Source organism: Rhyacophila brunnea, unplaced genomic scaffold, assembly GCF_057557595.1.
Source record: "Rhyacophila brunnea isolate RB1 unplaced genomic scaffold, BYU_Rbru_1.0 scaffold_144, whole genome shotgun sequence".
Taxonomy (NCBI): Eukaryota; Metazoa; Arthropoda; class Insecta; order Trichoptera; family Rhyacophilidae; genus Rhyacophila; species Rhyacophila brunnea.
In genome coordinates this window covers 369,334-385,572 of record NW_028232800.1, presented here as the reverse complement: position 1 = coordinate 385,572, position 16,239 = coordinate 369,334, and the positions used below count along the sequence as shown (strand labels likewise).

Genomic DNA, 16,239 nt, shown 5'->3' with positions numbered 1-16,239 from the left:
AACTCACAACAGAACACAGCCATGAAGTTATCGGACAAACTGCTGAATTATGAAGCAATAAAAACATACAACTTAGAAGAGCGCGAGGCTACTGATTTTTATAATATTATTGGAGAACAAACTCAAACAAGTATGAAAATGGGCAAATATGAAGCTTTTAGTCGTTATTTACTCACATTCACCATAAACATTCCATTCATGATAACAATGTCCATATTTAGTTTTTATCCAGGGTACTTTAAGTCAGACTTACTACAGGTTGTAATCTTGTATTTCTACCAGGCATCAGATCTGAAGCGATTGGGAAACGAAATAGATTCACTTATCGAGTATCTCAATCAGATTGACTTTACATCTGTAGATCACCATTCATTTGCAGCCGGACCTGGAGACACTAATGTCGAAGCCAGGAATGGCTCATTCAATAGCTCGACAGGTTCTATAGAACCGGTGGCTTTTGAACATTCAATTAAATTTGAAAATTTCTCAGTGTTTCACAAAGACAATTTGATTGTCGAGAACATCTGTGAAACAATACACAAGAACGAAAAGATTGCAGTGGTTGGTAAGAACGGAACAGGCAAGAGCTCTTTTATAAAGAGCATTATGGGGTTTACTAACTCCTCTGGAATTTTGAAAATAGATGATATAAACAGAGACAATCTTTCAGAACGAGGCATTCTTGATATTATTTCTTATGTACCCCAGGAGGATTTTACATCTGACGATACTGTAATGAATAATATTTTGTTAGGCGAATCCATGGCAAATCGCTCTGCGGAAAACCGATGCTCGATGTCAAATGAAGTTGAAACATCGAATTTGGCACCAAATGAGGACGCTGAATTTCAAGAGAATTACGAGCAGAGAAAAAGAGTGGTGGATCTGGCCAAAAAATTTGGAGCACATGAAACGTTTATAAATCTTGAAAAGGGATACGATACACGAGTGGGTCCTAGGGGCAACAAATTATCAGGTGGCCAGAAGCAGAAGATTAGTTTGATTCGAGCAACCCTAAAGGACTCACCCATATTTGTCCTAGATGAAGCTACAGCATCAATGGACAAGAAATTTGAACGAGAACTTCTGGACAATTTATTTAATCATTTAGAAAATAAGACCATAATTATGATTGTCCATGGTGTTGAATATCTACCTTTATTCGATCGAATATTTTTTTTAAATGATAAAAAAGTGGAGCAAGCTGGAACATTCCAAGAACTCTTGGAAACTAACGAGAATTTCAGGAAATTTATACAATGAATAAAATATCTTTACAATCTAAAAGTATACGATAGAGAAAATAAGAATTTGAGGAGTTATTGTAGCCATATTGTTTGTGAATATAGATATTCCAAATATATTTTATTACTTTTTATTGTCATTATTAATTTTATTTTCACAAGTGATCTTAACTTTATCCTTGTTTATAACATCTTTAGTTGGGATGGTGGAACGATCCGTAGTGTCTAAAATTTGGAAGCTGATTTCTTCACGTCTCGCCAAATTAATTTGGTCTATTTGTCTATCAATATCCATTAACAGTTTGGATTTTACAAAAAATATTTTGGATAACTCGCTGATCGAGATTTTAATGGACTGTAGGTCTGATTTGGCTGTATCAATCTCTCTTTTACTCTTATTCAGATTGTATTCAATAGACTCACTCATGCTGATTCGCTTCATTTGACGTTTAAGTTCATTATTTTCAGTTTCTAAGGTATTTAATATATTCTTAACATTTCTATCGAATAGTTCATAGTTGATGGTTGGATTATTACTAATCATCTTTGTGCGCTTTAGAAACTGGAGAGTTGATATAGAATCAGCAGGATACTCTAGATTAACATTACCAATAATGGCCAGCTTACAGTTACCCCCCAGTGAATCCTTTAACAGAAATGTTAGCTTCGAATCTCTGTATGAAATATGCCATTTGTCATTTGTACCCAGTTTGTGAACAATTTTCCCCAAGCAGAGCAAACTTTTATTGATATTAGTGGTTTCTTTAAATTTATTACTCGAACTGGTGACGTTAATACAGCTGTTATTAATATCATTTCCACAGACTTCCTGCTTCAACTGATCCAATTCGTTTGCTTTGTTGTAAATGTCCTTTATCTTTTCAGAACCTGCCAAATCAACGAAACACAGTTTGCTTTTTTTCAAAATATTGTTTTCGTCTTTTTCAAGATAGATTGTAAAGATAGAATGGGACCTTGAACTCTGGTCATTCATCAATGTAAAGCTGGTCTTTCTGTTTGAAATGCCACTTCCATAGAATATCATTGATTCGGCAAACGTGTCTGTTTGAACAATATTTAGGTTATCTACAACAACTCCGTGCTCATTGTCGTCCCGAATTGTTAAAACCACTTCGTTTGAAAAATCATTGCTCAAATCCATTATGTTTTCATTGTAAATTTCAATAAAGCTCAGTTTTAAACTTCGGTAGAATCCATGAAGATATTTCAGTGTCCTTGGAATTAGTCCAGGTGATTCTTCATGCCCTTGGATAGTATAAGTTTTGCCACTACCAGTTTGGCCATAGGCAAATACTGTACAGTGGTATCCTTGAATACAGCTGGCTATAACACTCCTTTCAATTATGGAAAATACTTCTTCCTGGCTCTTATTGTTCATAATGAAGTCTACCTTAAAATGCTTTTCATTTATTGAAATATTGTTAGTGTCTGAAATATATGCTTGATTTGTTTGGTTTTTGTCATTTATTCGTAAAAAAGTTAAAATGTTATCATTCATTGGAGGACTCTAAAAGAAAATATTTTGTATTGGTTGTTAAGGCATATGAATTTCCAATCAGCCATCAAATACATGGGTCATTATGCATTATTACCTCTGTATACTGTCTACCACAACCATACACGTCCAGTCATCACGATACAGCCTGCATTTCATTTTGAAAATGGGTTTTTATCTGCAGCAATAAATAAATTTTTTGAAAAATTTTATCCCCAAATGCCATCTGGAGGACATCGTCACTTGAAGAGATTAGCAGCATCAAACGCCTGGGGACTCGAAAAAACAGGAGGAAAATATGCGTGTAGGCCACTTCCTGGAGCCCACAACAAAGAACTCTCCATTCCAATCTACTATATTATAACCCGATTCCTTAAGTTAGCATCGGCTAGGAAAGAGGTGGGCTATATCCTTAAGAATAACATGATTAGTGTTAATGGAAAGGACATTACCAATCCAAAGACTGTTGTTGGTCTTTTCGATGTTGTTACAGTCAAAAAGACAAATGAGCATTATAGGCTTATTTTCAATATTAATAGAAAATTTCATCTGCAGAAAATTACCGCTGCAGAGGCTCAGTTTAGATTGACCAAGGTTGTTAGAAAGGACGATGTTAATGGAGTCAATTATGTCAGAACTCTTGATGGTTTTAATTTTAGATTTTGTGATCCATCCATTTCGATTAATGATATGGTTAAGGTGGACATTAAAACAAACAAAATTGTCTCACACCATAGTTTCGAAGCTGGTGCAGTTGTTTTCATCTACTCTGGTTCTAATCAGGGAAGAGTTGGTGTTATTAAGAGAATGGAGGTTCAAACAGATGGAAAGACCTTCATTTACTTGGAAGACACCAATGGGAAGTTGTTTTCGGTTCTGATGACAAAGGCCATTGTTATTGGAAATGGTGCCGATCTGTTGATTTCTCTTGATGAACAACAAGGTGTTAAACTTAGTGCTTATGAATTATCAAACATAAGATATGCAGAATCGACTTCAGTTCAGGATGAATAAACTAAATTAGACTACTGGGTAGTTTTATTGTTGAGATTTGGCTTTTAATCTTGTAAATCAGTTGTCTTTAATCTGTGAAGCTTTTTCAAGGAAACAAAATTCAAGATGGAAAAAAACTGCTTGCAAATGGTATTCATAGGCTAGTATGCAGTATTTTGAGATTCTATTTATAGAATAATCTGAAACTGTATCAAATAAACTATGGCTTTTTTGTACTGATGTCACTAAGTTAATAAGCACTTGGGATACTGCCAATCTTTTTATGCTATATCAATGTTTTTACTATATCACAATTTTTAAACAAATCTATATGATAACAGGATTACATGTAAATCAGGTAGTAGGATAAAAAACTCATAAAGAATGCTTCAAAAATAAAATCTGATGTGTTAAAGATAAAGTAGTAAACTTGAAATCTGAATCATCACTTTATTGGCATATAGTGGGATATATAGCACAATCTGTTTCAAAACCAATCAAATGTTTTTTTACAGAATAATATATTTTAAATCTATTCTGCAAGCGCTCAGGTAGATCAGAATTAAACAGAATTCTACAATCTGCGATCTTTGTCTTGTTTAAAAGTACAGCTTCCTTAGGATTAAGCCTTACAACATATTCGTAGAATGAGGATGGGGTGTTTGGAGTCTTGTTGTGCATTAATTCCATGAAAAATAGCATCTCATCAAAAATGGTCTGGGGTGTTAAATGGTTGAGTAGATAGGGTTGCTCAACATAATTGATTCTATCAGAAGTACATTTGTTTAATAATGCATAGGATTCTTTGGAGGTAATCTGTAGAAGACCACGGGAAATGTTATAATCACATTTGGTATCAATTTGTAAAGGTTTAAAACAGCTTGTATTGTGTAATGCAGTAGCTATAAAGAACACCAGATCATCGTGCTTAAGAAGTGGTCTATAGTTAACATATGCATTGTAAATGTGTAAGAGAATATTATCTATACCGGCTAACTTTACCTTTTCACTGCTGGTAAATTCATAGATTGCTTTCACAATTGCATTTTTGAACATATCGTATGACCATGTATTACATGAGGTAGAGATGGCATAGTTTTTTATTATTTCATCACTCAGCCTTCTACTTGTAAGGTATTGAACAGACTCTCTAAATCCTCTGGACAGTGGACCTGCTTCCAATGCATTCACTCCACAGATGGTAGGATTTACTTGTTTAGGAAAATAGTATCCAACCTCTGAAGATGGTACATACTCACTTGCTAAGGCTAATGATAGAAAAAAAATATGCTGTAATACAGGCATAAACATGGGTATTTGACGCTTTTTCGCTTAAATATAGAAGTTTTGTTTATTGATGATCAAATTTTTTGATCAAAATTATTTCCAAACTTTTTGGAGGCAATATATTATGTAAGTGTGCTTTGAGGTGTTCAAAATCATTTACTATTTTGAATCTATTGTAATTCAGAGATATCATCATTTAATAAATAAAATATTTTCTAAACAAACATTGAAAATTGATTAAATCAAATAGCCTATTAAATATTTCAAAACACACAAAACATCAAATGTGCACTAATTATGTTTGACCATCATACAATTAAATCTCTCAAATAGAACTTGTTTAATCAGCTATGCTTCTGTACACATTTGCAATTTACCATTTTAAGACCTCGTCTTCGCATTGGTAGGGTGTAGTTATTGTATTCCTCCGAATTTATCAATACATCTCTGTCCTCATGAGATAATGACTTTATTCTCAAGTATTCTTTACAGCACTCATTCGTAAACGACTCATATGCTAGCTTTCCAAAATATCTTTTACATGATGTCCCTTCTTCATTTCTGTAGTACTCGAGAAACTTTAACGTATCTGTAGAATCGTCAAACCCTGGATCGTTCAATGTGTTTGATTTAATTTGTCTATAAACAGTTTTAAAGCTCTGTCGGAAAATATCCCCATCTGCATGCATCGGTTGGCTCTTAAAATAACCGTTCCAGGCCTTGTTTTTCAAACAGATTTTGTCTGAAATTAATTTTTTGACTCTATGAGCAAATTCTACAGGACTTTCACTTTCTGCTTTCCTTACTGGATCCATCCAGTAGACCTCGGCATCTATTCTCCAGCGAGTAACCAAATATATCAGATGTCCTACAAAACCATGCTTTCTTCTGTTCCAATATGGATCAAGCAACGTTTTTCTATATGAAATGGCTACAGGGCAAACGGTGGCATTTAACTCGAATGCACCCTTCTGAAACAATAGTGTGTATTTGTTATTGACACAGGTGCCTTCAGGGAATATGAGCATCGGTGCCTTGTTTCTTTTGATATGGTTCTGGATCTTGGAAATAACCCTAAGCTTGTCCAGCTTTTCCGATCTCTTAAATGAAATCGAACCGTTTTTTGAAATAATAAAGTCGAAAATAAACCCGAATAGACCACCATGATATTCTGCTACACAAGCATGGGGAAATTTGTGGCTGCTTAAAGCAATAAAATCAATAAAGGATGTATGGTTTGACACATAGACCGATGGTTCCTTTAATTTCTCTTTCCTCCCAAAATGACGCAATCGAATGTTCAAGGCTACTAAGAATAACTTCATAAAAGCGAAAAATGTCTTGTTTACAAGGCAGTCTATTTGGTAATATTCCCCAAAAATAAATGCTACAGAGATCAGGCAAAAACCTGCGAAAGCAAACACAAATCTGAGTGGCAAAAGAATAAAATATCTAATGAATATCGAGACAATTCTAGAGATTGTCAGTTTTCTGTTGGGTAGTGTATTTGGTAAGAAACAGTTCGTGAAGTCATCACTTTCCAAAGCATGCGAACCCATAGAGGCTATTTCTATGGCATCGTGTAAAAAAGTACGTTTTCTTTCCATGGGATAAATATTTTTGAATTATTTTTGAATAGCTGACTTTCACTGGAGAAAGAATTCTGTTGATTAATAACAGTCTTGCATAAATAGTATGGAAGGACAAAATATTTATAGAATATATCTCTCCAATTTAATAATATTAAACAAATGTTCTTAGCCATACACCATGGCATTAACACTATAAAAGCCAAAAGGTGTAGTTTTAATAGAAATATACTCGTGTTAGCCATTGAGTTTACAGGGTCAGTTGCAAAATTCTCTAAATAGATGTTCTTAACTACTCTTCTCACAGTATGTAAAAATAACTCGAGTGCTCTAATCACTGGAGTTAAAAGTTTAATATACTTTCTTTTTCTGACCCATGCACTCAGAAGAGGACTTGATAAAAAATGTGTGGAAGCATAATCTTGAACAAGAAATGTCAAATATTCGCTATTTTGTAAAAGAATACAATTACGTATCTATGGACACGGAATTCCCGGGTGTAATTGCCAAGCCTCTTGGGACATTCAAGAATTCATCCTCTTTTGTTTATCAGCAGCTACGCTGCAATGTAGATATTTTAAATTTAATTCAGCTGGGAATTTCTCTAAGCGATAGGTATGGGAATAGGCCATCTCCTGTTCACACATGGCAGTTTAACTTGCATTTCAATTTAGAAACTGACATGTACTCTCAAGAATCTATAGACTTACTGCAACAAGCCGAAATTGATTTTCAAAACCATGATGAAAGAGGCATTGATGTTAGAGATCTTGGATGTTTATTGCTTACTAGTGGACTGGTGATGTCATCCGATATTATTTGGATCAGCTTTCATTCGTCATATGATTTTGCATACTTAATCAAGCTTTTAACTGGAAATCGCCTTCCAGAAAGAGAATGTGAGTTTTACAAAATAATGAGGCTATTGTTCCCATCATTTTACGATCTAAAGTATTTGGTCAAAAATACCGACTATGTACGAAAAGGGCTTCAGGAAATTAGCAATACACTGGGTGTCTCGAGGGAAGGAACTGCACATCAAGCAGGAAGTGATGCACTGTTGACATCCGCTGCATTTTTTAAGTCACTGGAGGTTATTTTGGATAGAACACAGATTGAGATAATGAAGAATAGATTATTTGGCATTGATGTAATGGAAGATATTAATAAATTGTAACTAGATTTACGTTTTTCATCCGATAAGTTGCTCTATATCGTTTGTTATGCATCTAAGCCTATCAAAAACTGTTTCAAAACAATTCACCATAAATGTTTCCATTGAAATTTTAATCTTAGGGAGTTTATTATAAATATAACAGAAACTCATCCAGTCAGGTTATATTGCAATTAATTGGATGATATATACTTTTGTATGTAAAATAATTGTGGGTAAAGAGCTATATAATGTCAGGGTGTATTGTTCCAAAATCCTAGCAAGAGTATTTGTATCAACAATGGCATTCAGAATCACCTCTTTTTATTCCTGGATCAAAGCCTCTTGTGATTTATACCATTTTCGACAAGAAATTATTTTTTGAAGTTGTGTGGGTAGTGTGTACTTCACCTTTAACAGTCAAACAAATGCAAAATCCTCCTTGAAAGTTGGAATTTCTCCTTAAAGTGATTCCCTCCAAATAATTATTTTAAATACTTTTTAATTTTTGTCCTTTAAATGCCGGTTGAAAAGGAAGAGGAATTCAACAAAAGTGTTAGAACAATGCTATCCAAAGATTTATCTCTTCTAAAAGAAGAAACTTTAAAATGCGGTGAAATAGAAGATGATAATAATTTTTTTTGTGATACCAGAAAAAAGAATTCTATTAGTGGATCTAAGAAAAGTGCTGCAGAATCATGCTTTAGAAAGTTATCTCCCTCAATGGAAGATACTTATTTTAGTATTTCTCCAATCAAATCATCTGTTGATGTTAACGAAAATAATACTACTGAGGAAAACTTAGATCCAAACTCACCTTTAGGATATTGCAAGAAGGCTGATTATAATCAAAAGGTTCGGAAACTACCCTTGGTAGACAAAAATATCAACGTTTCAGGCATTGAAACTTCTGAAAATAGAAGTTCTTTAATCCTCGACTCGTTGAAAGCAGTTGCTGCAGAATCTCAAGTAGTTCCTAGAATACGTCGAGAAGAGTCAATTAAAGCCATGGAAAAGATAGAAAGACAAAAGCATAAAGACAAAGCTCCAGTGAAGAAAGTTACTGAAGTGCCATCGCCATTTTATGGAATAAAGAATAAACGACTTCATACTAAATGTTTACATGATATATCTGCCAATGTATTAATCATGTCCGAAGAGACAAAAGTAGGTAAAGATAAAAGTCAAGTAGTTTCAAGCCCACGTAAGAAATCCCAGTTACAGCAAGCAACTTCCGATTCTAGTTGTTCGATTACTTTATTGAATTTTCAGGATGATTTGGAGTCAACTTCAACAAAGATCGATGATATAAAAGTGAATAGCAGATTCTTTTTGAATAATTTGGAGTTTTTAAACTCCAAAAAACCAAAGAGTCGCAAAAAGAAATATATTAAATTGAGGAATAAGAATACCAGATATAACCTAGGATATAAAACGGTTGATGTTGTTCGAAAGGCGGTGATAGAAATGTTTCCCGCACACGAAATTACTTGGGATATGTCTGAAAAATCTAAAGTTGTAAATTTTGATACAACACCATTAACAACATTTCACAACAACATAAAAGTAGAGGATTCTAAGAGCGAAATGCTTTCAACTTTCCGGTGGAATTTATCTGTGGATAACAGTATAAAGTCGATTCTCTCGAGTCCATCAATCAAATCGAACTTTGAGTGGAAAGAGTCGCGTGCTATTGTGGACGTTATTAGAAAAGTCAATCTTAACAGTGATAGAGTAGTAGAAGATTTGGAGTTCGTCAAGATATTTGAGAATGAGTAGCTTGTCTGTGTTTAAAATATAATTTGTGGCATAATTTAATAAATTGATTTATCCAAAAAAGTTAAAGAATATTTTACACCCCAGTATGCCTCCTAAGTTTATTTCTGTGATGAGCGGTAAGGGTGGTGTTGGAAAGTCTACAATATCAATTACAGTTGCTAAAATTCTCTCTGAAAGATATAGAACACTAATCCTGGATTTTGATATTTGTGGGCCGACAATCACTCATGCTTTAAATGTAAAGGGCAAAGTAGTAAAATCCAAAGACGGGTTTGGGCCATTGAATGCAGCCAACAATTTGGATGTTCTTTCCTTTGGATCAATTCTAAAAGAGTCGGATGCTGTTATATGGAGAGGTGCAAAGAAGAGGGTTTTTCTTGAACTTATGTTTAATTCAGCCTTAGGTTATGATTATGTTGTGATAGATACGCCACCTGGAATATCTGAAGAGCACTCATTCTTGGCTGACAGACTTCCAAGTGTCTTAATAGTAACGACACCACAGAATATTGCATTAAACGACACTCAAAACTGTATTGAGTTTTGCCTGCAGAAATCAATGTCCATTTTGGGACTGATAGAAAATATGAGTGGTTTGGAATGTGAATGCTGTGAGAAAACTCTATATCCATTTGGAAAAAATGGAGGTGTTCTCCTCGCTGAAGAATATGAAATTCCATTTATTACTTCTCTAAAAATTGAACCTCTATTGGGAGAAATATTGGACAACGGGGAGTTTATTCAGAGATGCATGGATCTCGAATCATATACGGTTTTAAAAGATAAAATTTCTACACTTCTAGACTTGTCACATCTTTAACAGATGTCGGGACAGACATAAAATAGAGCAATGACTATTGGAGTCCGATGTTTATAAATATAGAATGCATTTAATCAATATTTAAAGTAAATAATTTGATAGTTAGAATGGATTATATTGAGTAATAGTATATATTCTAAGCAAATGGGCAGATCCTACAAACACTAACAGATTGTGGAGTAATATCTATATCAAACAACTTTATGTGACAACTCATTAAATGCCCTCTTTATTTTAACAGCAGAAAAACTGATTGTGTTTTCTTTTCAGACACTGTTTTGTATCACTTTTGCTAGCTTCCCTCGGCAATATTTCTGCTATCTGGTTGAACATTGATGAAATATTTTCTCCAGTCTTAGCGCTTGTTTCAAAAAACAATAAATTTTCAGAGCTGGCGTATTCTTTACCTGTCTCTGAGGAAATTGCGATATTTTCTATTAGGTCCATTTTGTTTGCTACCAAAACCTTCAGGAAATTTTGAGGTTTTTCAACTTTAAGATCCTCCACCCATTTCTTCGCGCTTTCAAACGAATCGGTTGATGTGACATCATACACAATCAGCGCTACTTGAGCTCCTCGATAATACATTGGTATCAATGAGTAATACCTTTCCTGTCCAGCAGTGTCCCAAATCTCATACTTTATGGCATTATTTTTAACAAATATTGTTTTTGTTAAAAAAGCTGCGCCAATAGTACTTTCTTCGTTGGGATTGAATTCCCCTTTAACAAAATTTAGTACAATTGATGATTTTCCCACCGAATAATGGCCCAGAACAACCATTTTATATGTAAATGTATTTAAATCGAGTGGAATAGCCATATTTATTTTGTTTGGGTTGTATTTAAGCACGATGGAGGTTTCAGATTTCGAAACATAATATTTTCACACTTCATTTGATGGTTTTATCTTTAAGGTCCTTTTTAATAAATGTGATTGCTTTCCTTTTTCTTCAAAACATACACAAAATCATCTAACACTCAAAATCATCTAACACTCAAAAGACCAAGGCTAAAAATTCCTATATCGACAAAAGTCCTTAATAAATTTATTTGTTTATGTAGTTTTTGTTTATTTATTTGATGAGTGCATAAAATTGGCAATATTAGCCCTGGCTTCAAATGAACGAAACAGAAAAAAATATTTATACCGAGGCTGCACAGATTTCATCAACAATAAAGATTTATGGGGCCCCAAATAATACGTCGTCCGATTTATCTCCTCAAATAGACGAAATTGATGCGAATGCTGTTGAAACATTCACCTTGGAAGAACTACGATCATTGATTTTGAATTATCGAAAAAAGGACAAGGACTTTTTAATTGCAAGAGTGACCACGCCAGACCCGGATAATGGCAGCCTTTTTTATAACTTTTACTATGCTGCTGCAGAGATAAATCGAGTTCTATTCAAATTTGAGGCTAATCGTAGATTACTTCATCGAATGAAGGTTAAAAATCCTCTAAATAACATGTTTATTGTTGGGCAGGTATTCTATTACAAAATCTCCAAATACGAAATTGATAAGTCAATTGTAAATTATTTCTTTAATCAGAAAAATGAGATTAAAAACTCTCGAAAGGCATTCAGCGCTATTTTGAAAAACAGCCCCAAACTGAATACTTATGAAAAGAAATCCAAGTCGAAAGATTGTTTTGATATTAATGTTGAAAGCTCGATCACACATGTGAGTGGAAAGACACCCGGAGAGATAATAGAGGGTATAAATCGAAGCAAGATATCGGTTCCAACGGAGATGAGCAGCGAAAGGAAAATATGTTATGGGGCAAAATATTTTGCATCCGACGATGACTTTTTGATGAAATCGGAAGTGAGGGATTATTTTCGTCAAAATGCCCTTGATCCGGAAGATGAATTTCTATACGAGATTGATCGTACTCAGAATGACTTCCTTGCTCTTCTTGATGATATGTCCGAGACGGAAGACGATGATATTTCTGATTGGCGCAGAATATTTTCTGCACATATTACGCTAGCAACCGGAATGCTTATACTTTGTCTTCTCTTGGGTGGAGGACCGTTAATGGCTCTTGTATTCTTTCCAATTGCCATGTTTCTGTTTCTTTCATTTCTTCTATCATTATTCTATGTGCTATTTTGTCGAAGATCAACGTTCGAAACTATTGCTGTCGAAAGTATGGATACAGATTCGTTTTAAATAAACTACAAGTGTAAAGAATGGTTTCTAAATTGACGAATTTTAGTTGCAAAAATTTGGTAAGTATCGATAGAAAATTTTTTAATTGTTAAATAAACATACCTTAAAGTAGTTGCTTCATTCATTTATTCTCTTTATCAATGATGCTCAGAATTCTAAACAGATAAAAATAAAATACACATGCTAGTCCCAACGATAATGCCAGGTCTTTTCTTATACAATTTCCAGTAATTTTACATAGAATATATGGGTAACACCCCAGAAACAGCAGCATGGCGGCTCCAAGTGACTCAATGCGGAAGAAGAGACTTTTCTGTGATAGAACACTATACTCTCGATCATCAGCAAATCCCATGATAATATTGATAATATTTAAGGTGATAATATTGCTGGTAAAAAGCAATCTTGGATTGCCCCAGGAAAGAAATCCAACAGGAATTGACAGATGGATGGCCTTAAATAGCTCCATAAGAATAGCTGATGACCTGTTGTGAGAAATAGTGTTTAAAGATATTTTGTTAATGTAATGAAACATAATGAAATAAAAGAACCCAGAAACCACAACATTGTAAAGATTCAACAGGTTAAAGAATCTGGAACTTTTGCTGCAAAAATGTGTACAATATCCTAGACTAATTCCAAAAAATATCAAGCAATTGATTTGAAGAATATTTCTGATTTTAAAATATACAATTACTAAAATAGATAGCAAGATTGGCGACAGAAAGGACCTACTTTTCACGGTATGATACTTTGGTTTGCCTGCATAAATTAATAAAATATTGTCAAAAAGAACTTCGAATAAATATAGAAATGGATTATAGTTTTGTGTGATTGGGAAAAAATATCCAAATTTTTCATCTAAAAAAACAGAGCGAGCCGATGTTTGAAGTATTTCGACTGTTCCTTCTGAATTCAATGCATTGCGGCTGCGTGGAAAACGAGTATTGTTTTCATGGACCAAGTTTCTAACCCTAGACTCATATATGTCGACAAAACTCAGCTGATTTGTTGAAATAGAAGTCTCATATTCATCTGTAATATTACCATCTACGACTCTGTTCATTTCATGGCTTGAGTCCAGGCTGAAGCTTTCACCTTCATGCAAAGTTTCAATTCTTATACTGCTAGCTTCTGCATCTGGATCAATGTCATATATACGTGGTAGATAATTTCTTCCATTGTATCGTAGATCTTCTGCCGCACCCTCTGTAATTGATTGTTTTATCACAGTCTTGTATAATATCAGGATTATGAAAATATAGATGGATAAAATATTTATAATTAAATCAATAATATTGTTGAAAAAGTGAGGATATTGTAGAAAAATGAAGTTTTTGAGGGAAATAACCCCATTTAACCAAATGAACTGGGAAATATTAGGAAAGGTGATTTTTGAGCACCAGCTTGATAGAATTAGTGCAAATGAAAATGATAGGAAGAGTATTCCCCTGGACGACGCCACAATAGCCTTATTGACAAGGGAGATATCATCCTTGAGCATGCTAGACTTCGATTTAATAAACAACAGGATGATCAACAGATACATAGCAGAGCGTACCGCAGCATTCTTGTATTTGTTTCTGTAACTCTGTAGGATTCGTCTATGAAGTTCTCCAAAATAATATTGTGTAAAGTAAATATTTAATAGAAGACTATAGAAAACTTGTAGGGAAATCACCAAGTAATTTTGAAAAAATATTTCCATAAAAAAGGGCAAGGTTGGAAAACAAACAAAAGAAAAATTCAAACATTGGACAAGGAATCAATAAATAGACTATTCTGATGTTGTAAAATATGGACCTAGTTTATTCTTAAAGTTTCTCATATAATTCGACCATCTTGGCTGCTTTAGTAATTTCTTCTTGAGTTTTGGAAAGTGTTCCCTTGCTCAACAAACAAGGAATATTAATAAGCTCTTGGATTTCTGGAGAATAGAAGTATTCTTCTAGATCTTCAGATGTACACATAGATTTTGGCAGTACAAAGCCAGCCTTGAATTCATCAGAGAATATTCTTTCTAATTTCACAAAGGCTGACTGTGTCCACATCACCAACCTTCCCAACTTACCACCTGGACAAAGCTTAAGAATATTTAAACAGTTGACTTCAAGCAACTCCACACCCTCGATATTCTTGAAAGCATCGAGAGAAGAATAATCATTGTCGTGAATTACCAAAAGACCTGTTCTTTTGGTGTACCTCCTACCTCTAAACTTACCCTTACCTGCAGTAATCACCTTGGAATCCTTTACTTTCTTCAATTCCTCTGAAAGACCTAGTTGGTTCAGAAGTGCAACGGCTTGGTGAGTTTTATTAAATGAATTGATCTTGTCTGACACCACAATTGGAAGTGTTTGAATGTTTGAGATACGATGTCCTCTGCCTTCAACAATGGAAGGAATTGCAGTCGCTGCCACTCCCATACATGCTACAATTCTTCTCAATTTAAGAGGTGTCTTTCTATGCCATCTTCTATGGGTTTTGGTAGGATGAGCCATTCTTCCCTTTCTTGCAAAATTCGCAAATGCCGCTTGTCCAGCACGACGAGTTCCGGATGCATGAACCCTTGGAACTCTTGCCATTGCTCTACCAGGTCCCCAAGAAACCGCAGAATGCTGCATACCAGCATCTGGGCTAACTGCGTATGGTTGTCTGGTATTCATACGAACACAGTCATAAGCTTGCCTTACCAAATCTTCTCTCAGCTCAATTCCGAATAACTTTGGCATTTCCAATGTATCAATGACTTTCTGGCCATCGATGTCGTAGACGTTGATTTTTTGATTCATCATGCCCCTCTATTCAAAAATTTTTAAAAAATAATAAAATTTTTGAGAAAAAATAAGCAAAAGATTAATTTTAAAAATTGCTTTTGTAAAAGCACTCATTCCGTAGATACTTTGTTTTAGGCATCACATATCAATCGCAATCAATCAAAGAATAACTGGAATTTACCAGCTTTAAGGTTTTTAATCGCATAAATTGACAGACTTGAAAAAATTATCATCATTTAAGTTATTATCTGCTTTTCCACTAAAAACTATAAAATTCCTATATATTTCATTGTATTATTAAGATATGGAAATCGATCAGCCCAATATGCTTGGAATTAACAAATATCAATATATTGGCTTTCACAACTAATAATGTATATTTCTAGAATCTTGACTCCGAAATATAAAACACAGATGCTATATTTACAACAATAACTACCATTTTGATAGAATATGCTCTAAGAACTGCCGGCTCTTGTTCCTCTTAAAAATTAGTGATAGATTAAAAATGACCATTCTTCTTAAAACATCATCCTCTGAATCAAGTGCTAAAAGATAATATTTCTCTGCAAGTCCTAAATATCCCAGGAAATGATATGCCTTTCCAATGTTATAATTCTTAATTTCCTCAAGGTATTTTACTGATAACTCCTCAGTTGTCAAGTGACTCTCACGAATAGTCGACATATACTGCGACATATCTTCAGCACCAATCGATTTCAAATATTTAAATCCAAGCCTTGCATACTTTTCCTTATCCTGAAGGACTCTACAACGTGTATGACAAATCAGAATGCTTCCCATTATGGTACAGGTAATAAAATCTTTGCCCAGAAAATATTGGACCAAATCATCTACGGTTGATGTAAATATGGATCTTGGAATATAGGAATTTGCAAAG

General features: G+C 34.1%; 2 protein-coding genes and 1 pseudogene across 2 annotated transcripts; 1 reads left to right on the top strand and 2 right to left on the bottom strand.

Annotated features, from left to right (window-relative positions):
* Window positions 1-486: 486 nt before the first annotated feature.
* On the bottom strand, window positions 487-2,643 carry LOC147075472 (uncharacterized). The gene is made up of 2 exons (XM_085942438.1): window positions 1,838-2,643; window positions 487-625 (listed from the first exon to the last, which is right to left on the bottom strand). The coding sequence occupies exons 1-2, from the start codon at window positions 2,641-2,643 to the stop codon at window positions 487-489; spliced, it is 945 nt and encodes a 314-aa protein (XP_085798564.1).
* Window positions 2,644-2,979: 336 nt separating this feature from the next.
* On the top strand, window positions 2,980-3,774 carry LOC147075471 (uncharacterized). The gene has a single exon (XM_085942437.1). It carries the CDS (start codon window positions 2,980-2,982, stop codon window positions 3,772-3,774), a length of 795 nt encoding a protein of 264 aa, XP_085798563.1.
* A 10,599-nt stretch (window positions 3,775-14,373) lies between these two features.
* Window positions 14,374-15,356, bottom strand: LOC147075470 (uncharacterized; annotated as a pseudogene).
* Window positions 15,357-16,239: the final 883 nt, after the last annotated feature.